The sequence below is a fragment of the Chiloscyllium plagiosum genome, chromosome 34, assembly GCF_004010195.1.
Source record: "Chiloscyllium plagiosum isolate BGI_BamShark_2017 chromosome 34, ASM401019v2, whole genome shotgun sequence".
In the NCBI taxonomy this organism is placed as follows: Eukaryota; Metazoa; Chordata; class Chondrichthyes; order Orectolobiformes; family Hemiscylliidae; genus Chiloscyllium; species Chiloscyllium plagiosum.
In genome coordinates, this window is record NC_057743.1 from 16,830,257 (window position 1) to 16,844,382 (window position 14,126).

At 41.4% G+C, this 14,126-nt stretch overlaps 1 protein-coding gene across 6 annotated transcripts in view; it reads left to right on the forward strand.

Annotated features, from left to right (window-relative positions):
• Positions 1-14,126, forward strand: part of vps13d (vacuolar protein sorting 13 homolog D) — a 297,670-nt gene that overhangs the window by 83,412 nt on the left and 200,132 nt on the right. For 5 of the 6 annotated variants that reach the window (XM_043675645.1, XM_043675640.1, XM_043675641.1 and 2 more), the window contains exon 24: positions 4,437-4,661. In XM_043675645.1, coding sequence (XP_043531580.1) covers positions 4,437-4,661 — 225 coding nt within the window. The remainder of the gene's footprint in view (positions 1-4,436; positions 4,662-14,126) is intronic. The other variant, XM_043675642.1, reaches the window with a different exon arrangement.

Genomic DNA, 14,126 nt, shown 5'->3' on the forward strand with positions numbered 1-14,126 from the left:
TCACCTTCATCCCCTCCCCCACTCACCTATTGTACTCTATGCTATTTTCTCCCCACCCCTACCCTCTAGCTTATCTTCCACCCTTCAGGCTCTCTGCCTTTATTCCTGATGAAGGGCTTTTGCCCGAAACGTGGATTTTACTGCTCCTCGGATGCTGCCTGAACTGCTGTGCTCTTCCAGCACCACTAATCCAGAATCTGGTTTCCAGCATCTGCAGTCATTGTTTTTAACTAGGTTAGGTGGATTGGTCATGCTAAATTGTCCGTAGTGACTCGGGATGTGCAGGCTAGATGGGTTAGCCATGCAGGGTTACGAGGATAGGGTGATGGGCTGGATCTGGGTGGGATGCCCTTCAGATGGTTGGTGTAGACTTGATGGGCAGAATGGCCTCTTTCCACACTAAAGAGATTCTGTGATTGAAGTATAACACAGAAGATATATGAATCTGCCTGTAAATCTACAGCCCCTTTAGGTATTAATATTGTAAAACAGGCAAAAATATTTGAAAAGGATCAACAAAGAGGGAAAAGAGTAACTTGCATTTACATAGGCCTTTTCTAAATGAAATGGCTCAAGGTCCTTCACTGGGGCAATTAATGAAATAAAATTTGGCATGTCTCTTGAGATTTTAGGGCAGATATTCCAGAGATTGATAGTAGGTAGTAGCAAGTTTTGAGAAGATATTTAGCTCAGGTTGAGAGTTTGGGTGCAAGTTTGCTCGCTGAGCTGGAAGATTCATTTCCTGATGTTTCGTTGCAGGACTTTGCCTGAGGCCCACTGAAGATGTAGGGTAACGAAACATCTGGAAATGAACCTTCCAGCTCAGCGAACAGTAGGTAGTTTTAAATGGTCTGTAGAAGGAGGGATTAGAAATTGATTGCAAAGAGATTTAGTAAAGTAATTCCATAGCTTGGGGCCTTGGCAGTCGTTGAATCCAGTGATCACCTACCTCCCAGCTAGATTGCCTGAATAGTGACCAGTGTCTCAATTGCTTATACATTGTTGTTGGACATTTAAATAAATCGTACCAAAGTGGTTTACGTAGACAGTGGACTGAATGTTATATATTAGCTGTGTCGATTTCGTTGAATTGCACAGAAGCTTTATCTCTGTGAGATTTCTTGTCATATCATCCTGAACATGCTTCCTTCATCATTCTGAACATACTTAATCATCCATAGTGCCCCTGGGGTACCTCTTTCGTCCAATGCTATATGGCCAGGGTTAGAGGATTTGAGCAATAGGCAAAGGCTGAATAGGCTCGGGCTGTTTTCCTTGAAGCGTCGGAGGCTGAGGGGTGACCTTGGAGAGATTTATAAAATCATGGATAGGACAAATAGACAAGGTCTTTTCCCTGGGGTGGGGGAGTCCAGAACAAGGGGGCATAGGTTTAGGGTGAGAGGGGAAAATTGAAAAGGGACCTATGGAGCACATTTTTCACGCAAATAGTGACACATGTATGGAATGAGCTGCCAGACAAGGTGGTGGGGGCTAGTGGAATTACAATATTTAAAAGGCATCTGAATGGCTACATAAATAGGAAGCTTTTAAAGGGATATGCGCCACGTTCTGGTAGACGTGACTAAATTAATTTAGGATATCTGGTCGGCATGGACGAGTTGGACCAAAGAGTCAGTTCCTGTGCTGTACGTCTCTATGACTCTTAACTTGACACTGCCAGGATAATCTAAAATAGACCAGTATCCCTGGAACTCATGCCATCTTTAAATGGCCATTATGCATCCAGACAAGTGCTATCAGTCTGCCCTGCCCTGCACAATTTGTGATATTTGCTCTGGATCTGGTAAATGAGGAGAAATGGCACCGCTGTTTGGGGAATGTGCAGCAGTGCAAGGAATGACCTCGGTTTGTCTAGGATATGTGCCACCATCATTTCTCTATTCTCTCAGAACCAGTGTATCTCTGCTCCTGCACTTTTCTCCCACCAATGTTCAGTGCTCTACCCCCTCACTATTACAAACAACATCTTCCCTCACTCATTCTTACCTACCCCAACCTCCCTCTATCCTAACCCACCCTCCTTTCCTGCTAACTCTTCATGACCTCTGCACTGCCTACTCACACTCGAAGGCACCACACTATTTTTCTCCCATAAGCACTAGCAGTAATAGCTGTGCCACCCACTTTTACCTTACTCAACCTCTCCATTTCTCTCATTCCTGGAGAATGGGACCATAGGGAACTTACGCTCTTCACTCCTTATGATGAGGGTATTTTGATCCCAACTGCCCAGGGTGGCCAAATGACCATGACCAAACCTCTGTACTGATATTAGAGGCTTCTCTTGACTTAATGTCCACATTGTGTGAAAGGGTGCAAGTATTACATTGATGAGGACTCCTGACAACCATAACAAGCATCCTGGCTTTGTGACTGCACTGATTGAAAGGCAAGACGTGATCATTTGAGCCTGCTATCTCTGACTTTGGGGATGCGGGGAACAAAGCACAGAAAGGCATGGCAAGACAGAGATACAGTGAGCATTCAGATAGCCTTACGATAGGTGAACACAAAGAGAACCAGGGAACAGCCCTGAAATACAGCCTGGTCCAATCTATGAAATGGCTGCTTGTCCATGAACACAGTGTCTTTGCAGCAGTATATCAATACTAGTTGCCAGTGTGCCCTGAAATACAACTTTAAAGTACAGATTGACAGGTGATATGAGTATCCTGAGGGGCAGGTGGATGAGGCGTAGGGGTAGTGGTGAGTACAGCAGGCACTCTGGCTTGGCTTGTGTCCTGAGATGATGTTGCTGCTATTGTACATTCTCTTCTTTCATCCAAGTCATTAATATAAATTGTAAGTAATTGTGGCACTCCACAAGTTCCAGGCTGTCATCTGGATAATGACCCATTAATCCCAACTTGCTGCTTCATTTGGTTAGTTGACCATTCTTTTATTCATGCTAATATACTACCTCAACACCATAAGCCCTTATGTTATTAGGTCGCCTTATATGCAGTACCTTATCAAACACCTTTCCTTTTGGAAATCCTAATAGGTTACAAGATGGTGATCCATAGGTGCAAGCAGCAAGCTGAAGTTGTTAGGTACCTGCTTTGATTGGCATGGCAGGATTATTGACATGTAGTTTCTTCGTGGAGAGTGATAAAATAGGAATCTGCATATTACTGAGATAAAATTTGCAGTTAATGAGGCTAACAACAAGCAATGTTCCCCCTAAATAGATGCTCCTTCATGAGAATCTCATCATGTCATCTGGAACTCTATTTGGAAATGCAATAGTTTGCTCCCAAAGTAGGGAAAGATCTCGCCTGACTTCTCACGCAGTTCTCGCATATTTCTTGTCACAGACCACGTCGTTCAGGTCACAAAAAGATTCCGCCTAATGATTCCATGATATAAATTTGCGGCAATGAGCCACAAACAGTGGGCCAACCACCTGCTGATATTGCCAAATGCAATGCCAAATGCAAAGCCATTGATTACCTCATGGCAGAGAATTGTGTGACATTTATAGTACAGTACAATAATCAGTGAATGAGCTACACAGTGTAACATTTTACATCCTTCATGATTGGAGTTATGTTGTGTAATTTAATAAGCATTTGCTGAGCTTGACAAACGAGGATCAATGGAATTTAGTGTAAAAGTTTGAGACAGTAATGTTAAGTCAGCTCATTGATGATACAGGGAGTTGGGGGAAATGCATAGTAATGGAGGATCGGAGGGCTGAAGAGCTGTGCTGCAGCACAAGTTGTAAGCAGCTAGTAGAGGTGAATTGGGAGTGAGATTGTGAGGGATGAGGAACAGGGTACCTGCAAGTGTGGAATAGTGAAGGTTTGAGTGAATAGGAGCAGTTATGATTTGTCTGATTTATAATTATCCATTATTGTAAGTGGTGCAAAGAACTGTAATATGTATCCAAAAGGCAGAATTGAGAGACTCTGATATCAAGTCTGATTACTGCTCATGTACCTGTAACAGAGCTTCAGAAGGCTAAAATAATTAAGTTAATTGCTTTGTTCTGCAGAAAGCTAACAGTGGTCAGGATATTCAGACCTGGCAAATCATTTTGTAGCAGTAATGGAGTTATTTGAACTTTGTCAGGTAAGTTGTCAGAGTTGCAGCTTGCATGTTTGACCACAGGTTTTGATCTGAACACTAGAGTAAGATGAGACAAAACGCAAGATATTCTTCATAAAATTAACCCTCTCAGTGTTTATTCGACACTGGAGAATGTGTGAAGCTTGGTGAAGCTACTATAAAAGGAGTTAGTGACAATTAACATTCTATTGAAATGCTGTTCCTGAAATTGAAACCTTGTTTTCCCCATTACAGATACTGGCAGACCTATGTATTTGTAGCTTTTTTCCAAGACTGTTTTTTGCAAATCATCTTACATTTATAGAATGGAGCACTTTATTTCTCATCTGTTTTATTGATTATAGGTACGAGACAAGGCACAGAGAGCATCTCGAATCCTACTTGATATAGAGGCTGGTGCTCCAGTCCTCCTGATTCCAGAAAGCTCCAAATCAAACCAGCTGATTGTGGCAAACCTTGGTAAACTGAAAGTGAAGAACCAGTTCTTGTTTGCTCGGTCACCGGGTACATTCTCACTGCGAGACAAGGTAGAAAAAATTACCATGGTTCATGTCTTTTTCCCTCAACTGGTGAGAATTCCTTTAATTTGTCCCTCTTCTGTTGCATTTTGTTATTTTCATTCATTTCATGTTACGCTTGTATGTGTTTTGAAAATGCATGCTTAGAAGAAAGACTTCATCCTTCTGTTTACTAAAGAAAGCGAGAATCTGGTGTTTGAAAATTGCTTACAATACAGGAGACTGCTGAGAGTTTTCTGACCAGTTATCATTATAGGTTAACCTAATTCTGGCGAAAGTGAGGACTGCAGATGCTGGAGATCAGAGTCAAGATTAGAGTGGTGCTGGAAAAGCACAGGCAGCATCTGAGGAGCAGGAAAATCGACATTTCGGGCAGGAGCCTTCAGCATCTAATTCTGGCCCCTGGCCATTTTCACAATTTTAGTGCAAAAGAATGCCCTGATATTGGTTCTTTTTTCCGTTCTATAAATGACTCAATTTAAAGATGACTGAAGACATGGTTGCAAATGTAGATTTTGTAATCTTTAAAGGGTCAGAGGCTGAGGGGTGACCTTATAGAGGTTTATAAAATCAGCAGCAGCATGGACAGGATAAGCAGACAAGGTCTTTTCCCTGGGGTGGGGGAGTTCAGAACTAGAGAGCATTGGTTTAGGGTGAGAGGAAAAGATTTAAAAGGGACCAAAGGAGCATTTTTTTCACACATAGCGTGGTGCATGTATGGAATGAGCTGCCAAAGAAAGTGGTGGAGGCTGGTACAATTACAACATTTAAAAGGCACCTGGGTGAGTGTATGAATAAAAAGGGTTTAGAGGGTTTTGAGCCAAGTGCTGGAAAATGGGACTAGATTACTTTAGAATATGTGATCGGGATGGATGAGTTGGACCGAAGGGCCTGTTTCAGTTCTGCACATTTCTATGACGAAGGGAGAGAGGATCAGTTGGAGATTTTCCATGTGATGGGTTTGAAAGTAGAATCGGAAAGTCATTTAGTGAGGGAATGAGTAGTAATCTAGAGTCAAAGAGTTGACATGCAAGTCTCCAGAACTGCAGAGATTAGATAGGATAAAACCAAAATGTAATTTGCACATGAGAGGAGTAGGGTTTAAAAGTTGAGTTCACTAATTGAGGTTCACTGTTTGTTGCGCCTTTCACGATAAGCGCTAATAGGATTTATTGTGAAACAAAATTAGGTATTTCCCTGGTCGCCCAGTTAGAAAAATCATTAGGTATTTCCCTGGTCGCCCAGTTAGAAAAATCAGGCTAAATTCCTTGAGGAAGTGGCAGATAGAATTTAATTCCGATAAATGCGAGGTGCTGCATTTTGGGAAAGCAAATCTTAGCAGGAGTTATACAGAAAAGATTTACAAGGATGTTGCCAGGGTTGGAGGATTTGAGCTATAGAGAGATGCTGAACAGGTTGGGGCTGTTTTCCCTGGAGCGTCGGAGGCTGAGGGGTGACCTTATAGAGATTTACAAAATTATGAGGGGCATGGATAGGATAAATAGACAAAGTTTTTTCCCTGGGGTTGGGGAGTCCAGACCAGAGGGCATAGATTTAGGGTGAGAGGGGAAAGATATAAAATAGACCTAAGGGGCAACTTTTTCACGTAGAGGGCGGTATGTGTATGGAATGAGCTGCCAGAGGATGTGGTAGAGGCTGCTACAATTGCAACATTTAAGAAGCATTTGGATGGGTATATGAATAGGAAGGGTTTGGAGGGATATGGGCCGGGCGCTGGCGTTTGGGATATCTGGTCGGCATGGACAGGTTGGACCGAAGGGTCTGTTTCCATGCTGTACATCTCTATTACTCTAAGTGATAAAATTCATTGATGAGGGATAGGCTGTAGATGTCATATACATGGACATCAGTAAGGCATCTGATAAGGTTCCCATGGTAGGCTGAAGGAGAAAGTGAAGTCACATGGGGTCCAGGGTGTACTAGCTAGATGGATAGAGAACTGGCTGGACAGCAGGAGATAGAGACTAGTAGTGGAAGGGAGTTTCTCAAAATGGAGAAATGTGACCAGTGGTGTTCCACAGGGATCCATGTTGGGACCACTGTTGTTTGTGATATATATAAATGATCTAGAGGAAGATATAGGTGGTCTGATTAGCAAGTTTGCAGATTACACTAAGATTGGTGGAGTAGCAGGTTGTGAAGAAAATGCAGCAAAATATAGATAAATTGAAGAGTTGTGCAGAGAAATGGCAGATGGAGTTCAATACAGGCAAATGCAAGATGATGCATTTCAGAAAGTCCAGTTCAAGGGCAAAATATACGATAAATGGAAATGCCCTGCGGAAAATTGATGTAGAGAGAGATCTGGGTGTTTAGACCCATTGTACCTGGAAGGTGGCAACACCGGTTGATAGTGGTTGAGAAGGCATACAGCATGCCTTCCTTCATCAGACGGGGTATTGACTATAAAGAGTCATGTTATGGTTGTATGGGACTTTGGTTCAGCCACATTTGGAATTCTGCAGACAGTTCTGGTCGCCACATTACCAAAAGGATCTGGGTGATTCGGAGAGGGTGCAGAGGAGGTTCACCAGGACGTTGCATGGTGTGGAGGATGCTAGCTATGAAGAGAGGTTGAGTAGATTAGGATTATTTTCATTAGAAAGATGGAAGTTGAGGGGAGACCTCATTGAGGTCTACAAAATCGTGAGAGGTATAGACAGGGTGGATGGCAAGAATTTTTTCCCCAGAGTGGGAAAATTACTAGGAGTCACAAGTTCAAGCTGAGTTTAAGGGAGAAATGGGTGGAAAGTTCTTTATGCAGTGACTGGTGGGTCCCTGGAATGCATTGCCAGAGGAGGTGTTAGAGGCGAGCACGATAGCGTCATTTAAGATGTGTCTGTCCAGATACATGAATGGGCAGAGAGCAGAGGGATACAGATCCTTAGAAAATAGACGATAGGTTAAGTGGAGGATCTGGATCAGCGCAGGCCTGGAGGGGTGAAGAGCCTGTTCCTTCTCTGTAATTTCTTTGTTCTATAACTGAACTACCTAGACCACAGATTCTCAATTGTGATGTCAACTCTCACTGAATTTCTGCAGTAGGCATTGGCATCTGGATATGGCAAGGGAGAAAACCTGGTATTACTGATAGAAATTGCAGGCCAGTGTAAGTTGGGTAAGGTCAGTATCAGTTGTAACATGCTGCATGTTCAAAGTCCCTTCAGTATTCATGTTCTCAATTTACAAATGGAATAGAATCCATTGAACAAGGTAGCCTGATGAGCCAGATGGTCCTCAAAATATTCAGTGGTTTTATGAAAAAAGCAGATAAGAAAAGGACAGTGTAAAAGAAAGCTTATAACTCCTGCACCTTTTTTTTATAGAGACAGTTAACTTTTACATTAAAACAATGGAAGGAAAATGATTTGCTTTACAGTTGAGATTGAAGCAGTATTGGCAAGTTAATTAGATTCCTGTGTTTGACCTGGGGCTGTGACTATACTGTGCGGATAATGAATGTCTGCTGCATATTCCCATTTTAAGGTATTGTCAAGATAATGGATGAGCTGTCTATATGTAATCTGGTTTTCAGGCTGTCTTGTAAGGATAATGACTGTGATCCAAAAGCTGACTTGAGACTGGTGATGATTTGTGATTCTGTATTGATTTTGTGCTGTGTTGTCAGGCTAATTGCACATTTGCTGGCATTTAAGCTATGCTATTGGGTAGTGACTGATGGGCTGTGCATGACCTGAGGTGGAGGCTGCATTGTTAGGATAATAGCTTGTATCCTGTACACGACCTAGGTTTGAAGTTGTCTGGATAATGAGCTTTTCCCGTGTGACAGGCATTCAAAAGACTGCATCATTCTATATTCAGAGCCCTCACTCATCAGTACAAAAAGCTGCAGTCACATAGTATAAATATATTCTAGATGAATGAGAGCCACATTAATTAAGTATTTAATGCAGTGAAAGGTAAGCTGCATTTGTAAATTCCGAACTTTAAAGGAATACAAAACAGTACATTTAATTGAATGCAGAATTTTGCTTGTGTTCCTTTGTTGAGAACTAGCTTGCTGTTTATTTAATTTCTTGCATTCACTGCGTATTTGAAACAGATGAATTATTTTTAATTGCTTTCTGCTTTGTCGATATGCGATATATAAATTTATGTTTTTTTTTGCCCTTTTTTCTTTTTCTGAGAATTTGATTTTGCACGCCAATTCATACAAGGACCCATCATTACTGGAGGTACACAGACAAGATCACCTGTTTGTTTGGAAGTTTTTGCAGAGGTGATGTGGTAGTATAGCACCTTGCTTGTGTGTTCACGCACTTTTACAAGTGCTTTCAAAGTTTCCATATCGTAGATGATTAGGTATAGTTCTCATTATGATTTCCAAACAATTACCAAGTATTTAAGAATGGCACAACTTTGAAAATGGTCATGGTTGGCTATGAATGTGTGGGTCATCAAATGAAATCTATTTACTTATCTATTATTGACCTGTGAAACATATGAAAATATATGCCTTAATGATACATTCACATTTAGGAATTGCTATATGACAGTAATGGATTCAATGAGTTGAAGAAGAATATGCCATTTCTCAAACTTGAATTTAAATGGGTTGGTGGAGGGTACTTCCCATCTTTTTTTTAAAGAATAAAAAGTCTTTGAAAACAGTAACTCCAGTGATTTATTTTTGAGGTGGAATGGGTCTTAAGGTGCATTCACTACTGTCAGTGCTTAAGATGAAAATATGCCTGAGAGAATACTGTTGCACTTGATATGTCTGTGTGTGGGAAGGAAAAATGTACATTTCAACTTGTACGTCAACATGACATTCAATCCAAGTATTTGCAGACTAGTTAGTAAGGTACAATCACATGGGATCTAGGGGAGCTAGTCAATTGGATCCAAAATTGGGCGGCACGGTGACTCACTGGTTAGCACTGCTGCCTCACAGTGCCAGGGACCTGGGTTCGATTCCAGTCCTGGGAGACTGTCTGTGTGGAGTTTGCATATTCTCCTCGTCTGCGTGGGTTTCCTCCGAGTGCTCCAGTTTCCTCACACAGTCTAAAGATGTGCAGGTTAGTTGGATTGGCCATGATAAATTGCTCATAGCGTTAGGTGCATTAGCCAGAGGGAAATGGGTCTGGGTGGGTTACTCTTCGGAGGGTCGGTGTGGACTTATTGGGCCAAAGGGCCTGTTTCCACACTGGAGGGAATCTAATCAAAATTGGCTTGAAGATATGAGACAGCACTTGGTGGTGAAGGGTTATTTTTCGGACTGGAGGCTTGTGACCAGTGGTGTGCAGCAAGAATTAGTGCTGGCTCCACTGCTTTTCATCACTTATATAAATGATTTGGATATGAACATAGGAGGTATCGTTAGTAAGTTTGCACATGACACCAATATTGGAGATGTAGTGGACAGTGAAGAAGGTTATCAGAGTATAGTGGGACCTTGATCAAATATGCCAATGAATCGAGGAGTGGCACATGGAGTTTAATTTAGATAAATGTGAGGTATTGCACTTTAGTAAGGCAAACCTTGGCAGAACTTATACACTTAATGGTCGGGCCTTAGGGAGTGCTGCTTGGGGGTACAGGTGCATAGTTCCTTGAAAGTGGACTCGCAGATCAGCAGGGTGGTGAAGGTGGTGTTTAGCATGCTCACCTTTATTGGTCATAACGTTGAATATAGGAGCTGGGATGTCATGTTGTGGCAGTACAGGACATTGGTGAGGCCACTTTTAGAATACTGCGTATAATTCTGGTCACCCTTCTATAGGAGGGATGTTGTGTAACTTGAAAGGATTCAGAAATGATCGACAAGGATGTTGCCTAGATTGGAGGATTTGAGCTATAGGGAGAGGCTGAATAGGCTGGAGTGACCTGATAGAGGTTTATAAAATTGAGGGGCATGGATAGGGTGAATAACCAAGGTCATTTACCTAATGTGGGAGAGTCCAAAACAAGAGGATGTTGGTTTAGGGTGAAAGGGGAAAAGATTTAAAAAGGACCTGAGGGTAACTTTTTCACACAGAGGCTGCAATCTGTATGGAATGAGCTGCTGGAGGAATTTGTGGAGGTAGGTACAATTACAACATTTCAATGGCACCTGGATGGGTATATGAATAAAGGGTTTAGAGGGATATTGGCCAAATGCTGACAAACAGGACTAGGTCAGATTGGGATGTCTGGTTGACGCAGATACATTAGACTGAAGGGTCTCTTTCTATGCTGTATGACTGTATTTGGTGAAGAGTAGGTACAGGTATGTGTCTTTTATTTGTGTATGAACAACACAGATCATTCAACAATCTCTGCATCTGTGGAGGGGTGTGTGTGTGTGTGTTTGATTTGATCCTAGTTTCTGCATGTGATATGTTATTTGAGAAGGCCCTTGCATCAGTTTGGACTGAAAACATTGCCTTTATTCCAAATTTTAGACACCAGCATGAAAATTGCTTTGTGTTCTTTATAGCTCTTAATCTGGTATCAGATGGCACTTGGGATCATTTATATTGCATGATCCTATTAAACTACATTGAAATCAAGATAATTTACCATAGTGAGTCATCACAGACTAGTCTGCCATATGACTTGATATGCAGAAGAACTGTTATCACAATTCCTAATAAGGCATTTCACCAAGGAAGCAATGTGGTTTAACTAATCTCAAATGATGTGGAGTTGGTGGTGTTGGACTGTTGTGGGCAAAGTTAAAAATCACAGAACACCTGTTGGACTATAACCTGGTGATGTGTGATTTTTAACTTCATCTCAAATGGGTGGTGAAAACCTTATTCCTGATTCTATTTGATGTTTGTGTATTCTGCTACTTATTGTATTTATACTACAATTAGGATTGTATGCATAAATTGGTAGTTATTTTTTATTTTATGACAACAGGATTAAATTGAAAGATTTCAGAGGGATTGGTTACATCTTTGTAATAGGACTGTCCTACTAATTCAGAACAGTTGGCCTATAAATTGCCGCTCAGTGATAGAACTCTTGTCTGAAGAGGGCAATATTTTACTGTTAGTGTTAACCTATTTGTTAGCATTACCATTTTTACCGTATGGGTTGAGGAGTGTTTTAATGTGAGTTCATAGAACAGCTGGTTGAAAATGTTTCTCCTTGCATTTCCCCGCAAGTTGACTTTTGGAGTGTTTCCCCTCCTAAAACTAAAAGAAGGTCTAGTAATTTATTTAAAAATATTATTTTGAGGAAAAAAAAGTTGCAGGTTCGCTTGTAATATTTCTGCTTTTCTTTTCAAGTGGTCTGATAGCTGTGAGCCCAAACTGTGCTCAAGACTGAGAATGTAAATTTACTAGTTTAATTAATTTGAACTCTGCTTTTCCTGTGTCTTAATTGTGTGCTGAAATAAAGATCCAATGATCTTATAAAATCCAACTCATTTTAGACAGAACCTAATACAGTAGTGTAATACAAACTTTTCATTAAGCCTGACTGATCAGGAATAGGATTATGGCTTAACAGCTACTGATTGGGCTTATTAATGTCGTTCCGATTTACTCTAAATTTGAAACAGTCTAGTAATTAAAAATAATTTCTCACTAATCTACAGAAGAATGCCACTGGCAACAAAATTGCATTAATACCTGTCATTACTGCATTTCCATGAAACACATTATTAAACTACTAAAGAAGGGGGTGGCACGGTGGCTCAGTGGTTAGCACTGCTGCCTCACAGCACCAGGAACCCGGGTTCAATTCCAGCCTCAGGACAGACTGTCTGTGTGGAGTTTGCACATTTTCCCTGTGCCTGCAGAGGTTTCTTCCGGGTGCTTCACTTTCGTCCCATAAGCCAAAGATGTGCAGCTGAGGTGAATTGGCCATGCTAAATTGCCCATAGTGTCAGGGATGTGTAGGTCAGGTGCATTAGTCGGGGGGAAATGTAGAATAATTGCATAAAGGAATGGGTCAGTGTGGACTTGTTGGGCCAAGTGGCCTGTTTCCACACTGTAGAGATTCTATGAAAATGTCAAGATCACATTGTTTCACTTTCTCAATATGATGAAATTAAAGATACAGTGTCATTTCAGGTTCATGTAACTGATGCAGCATCAATGTTGCTAAAAGCATGGTATTTTCAAAAGAGTAACACATGCTAACAATACCAAGGAAGGATATTGTTGCAGAAGCATGCCTGATCTTGTATATATTGAAGTCTGTAACTGTAAAGGTTCCATGCCATGAGGTCCCCTCTGTACTTGTCCCATTACACTTTCCCTTCTGAGCACAGACAGTATATGTTAGCAGGCTGTTAAATTGTGAGTGGTATCTCAGTTGCAAAAAATCCTGTCCTCTTCGAAAAACGAAATCTTACAAAAGCTACAAATCTGCCATAAAAACAAAGTGTTGGAGAAACTCAGTAGGTCTGGCACCATCTGTGGAGAGTGAAACATTTAATGTTTCAAGTTCTTTGACTTCTTTGGAACCCAAAAAATATAGGTTCTGAAGAAGAGTCATTGAGCTTAACGTGTCAACTCTGCTTCCCTCTCCACAGATCGTGCCAGATACACAGTTTCTCCAGCAGTTTGTTTTTTATTCATGTCCTCTTTGCATTTGCCGCTTTCTTGCTTCAAGTAGTGAAAACAGTCAAGGTGATGGGGAATTAATGCTGACCTTGGCAGCAATGCCTATATCCCTTGAATGAGTAAAAAATTTGAAAGATTGCATTGCGTTATAATTTGGTGTGATTTTCACAATTTGTAATTTTTGTTTTACTCTCCAGAAAGTTGTATCTGGGTAAAGCGATCAATCCTAACTCTTTACATATGCATAATCTGAATAATTAAATTGAATTGAATTTATTATCATGTGTATCGAGGGGCACAGTGAAAGCTTTGTCTTGTGAACAATACAGGCAGATCACATAGTTAAGTAGCATAGGTAAGTAAATATTAGGTAAACAGCAGCAAAGACAAAAACACAGGTACAGGCGAATGTTAAGAGTTTGTGAGTCAATTCAGTATTCTAACAACAGTAGGGTAGAAACTGTTTTGAAACCAGCTGGTGCGTGTGTTCAGGCTTCTGTAACTTCTCCCTGATGGTAGTGGTTGTGGAAAAACATTGCCAGGGTGGGATGGATCTTTGAGAATACTGGCGGCCTTTCCTTGACACCGGCCTGGTAGATGGATTCTACAGATGGAGGTTGGCCTTTGTGATTGTCCGGGCCGAGTTCACCACCTTCTGTAACTATCTCCAATCTTGAATGGTACAGTTGCCATACCATAGAGTCATAGAGATGTACAGCACGGAAACAGACCCTTCGATCCAACCTGTCCATACTGACCAGATATCCCAACCCAATCTAGTCCCACCTGCCAGCACCCGGCCCATATCCCTCCAAACCCTCCCTATTCCTATACCTATCCAAATGCCTCTTAAATGTTGCAATTGTATCAGCCTCCACCACATCCTCTGGCAGCTCATTCCATACACGTACCACCCTCTGTGTGAAAAGGTTGCCCCTTAGGTCTCTTTTATATCTTTCCCCTCTCACCCTAA